The following is a 502-nucleotide window of genomic DNA, read 5'->3' as shown; positions in this document are numbered from 1 at the left end:
CTGGCTCCAAGGGTTCCAGGCGGGGGCCAGGGGTCTGTGGTCCTGCTTGTCCTCTGCAAGCAAGTGAGGACGAGCAGCTGGCCAACATCAGACAATGCAAATATGTGTGTGGGGGCTGACAGCCCCCTCCCCGGGAGCCCTGTCATATGGCATTGCCTGGATCTTGGCTGGGAGGAGAGAGTTCCTGGAGGCAGGCTCCTTCCCTGTGCTCCCCCCCTCACCCTCATTGCTGGGCACCCATGGGGCTGGGGTGCCGTGATGCCATCACCCATGGGGTCCGTGATGCCATCTCCCATGGGGCTGGAATGCCATGGCCCCAGGGAGGAGGTGCAGAGACGGCCGTGCTGGGCCCAGAGGCTGATCCCACCTATGCGGCCCAGCCGGTCCATGGCCACTGTCTCGAAGGCCCTGCGCATCATTGGGTACTCCTCCAGCACCTCATTGAAATTATCCACGGACAAGGAGTAGAGGCGGCAGTAGGTGTCAGCTCGCACGCTGGCCG

At 63.3% G+C, this 502-nt stretch overlaps 1 protein-coding gene across 1 annotated transcript in view; it reads right to left on the bottom strand.

Annotated features, from left to right (window-relative positions):
- Nucleotides 1-502, bottom strand: part of LOC104158819 (potassium/sodium hyperpolarization-activated cyclic nucleotide-gated channel 3-like) — a gene marked incomplete at both ends in the record, with an annotated part of 2,687 nt that overhangs the window by 304 nt on the left and 1,881 nt on the right. The window contains 1 exon segment of the mRNA XM_009696571.1: nt 368-495. Coding sequence (XP_009694873.1) covers nt 368-495 — 128 coding nt within the window.

This window comes from Cariama cristata, unplaced genomic scaffold (assembly GCF_000690535.1).
Source record: "Cariama cristata isolate BGI_N322 unplaced genomic scaffold, ASM69053v1 scaffold25163, whole genome shotgun sequence".
In the NCBI taxonomy this organism is placed as follows: domain Eukaryota; kingdom Metazoa; phylum Chordata; class Aves; order Cariamiformes; family Cariamidae; genus Cariama; species Cariama cristata.
Note: the sequence above shows the minus strand (reverse complement) of the source record. Positions and strands in the feature narration are given on the sequence as shown.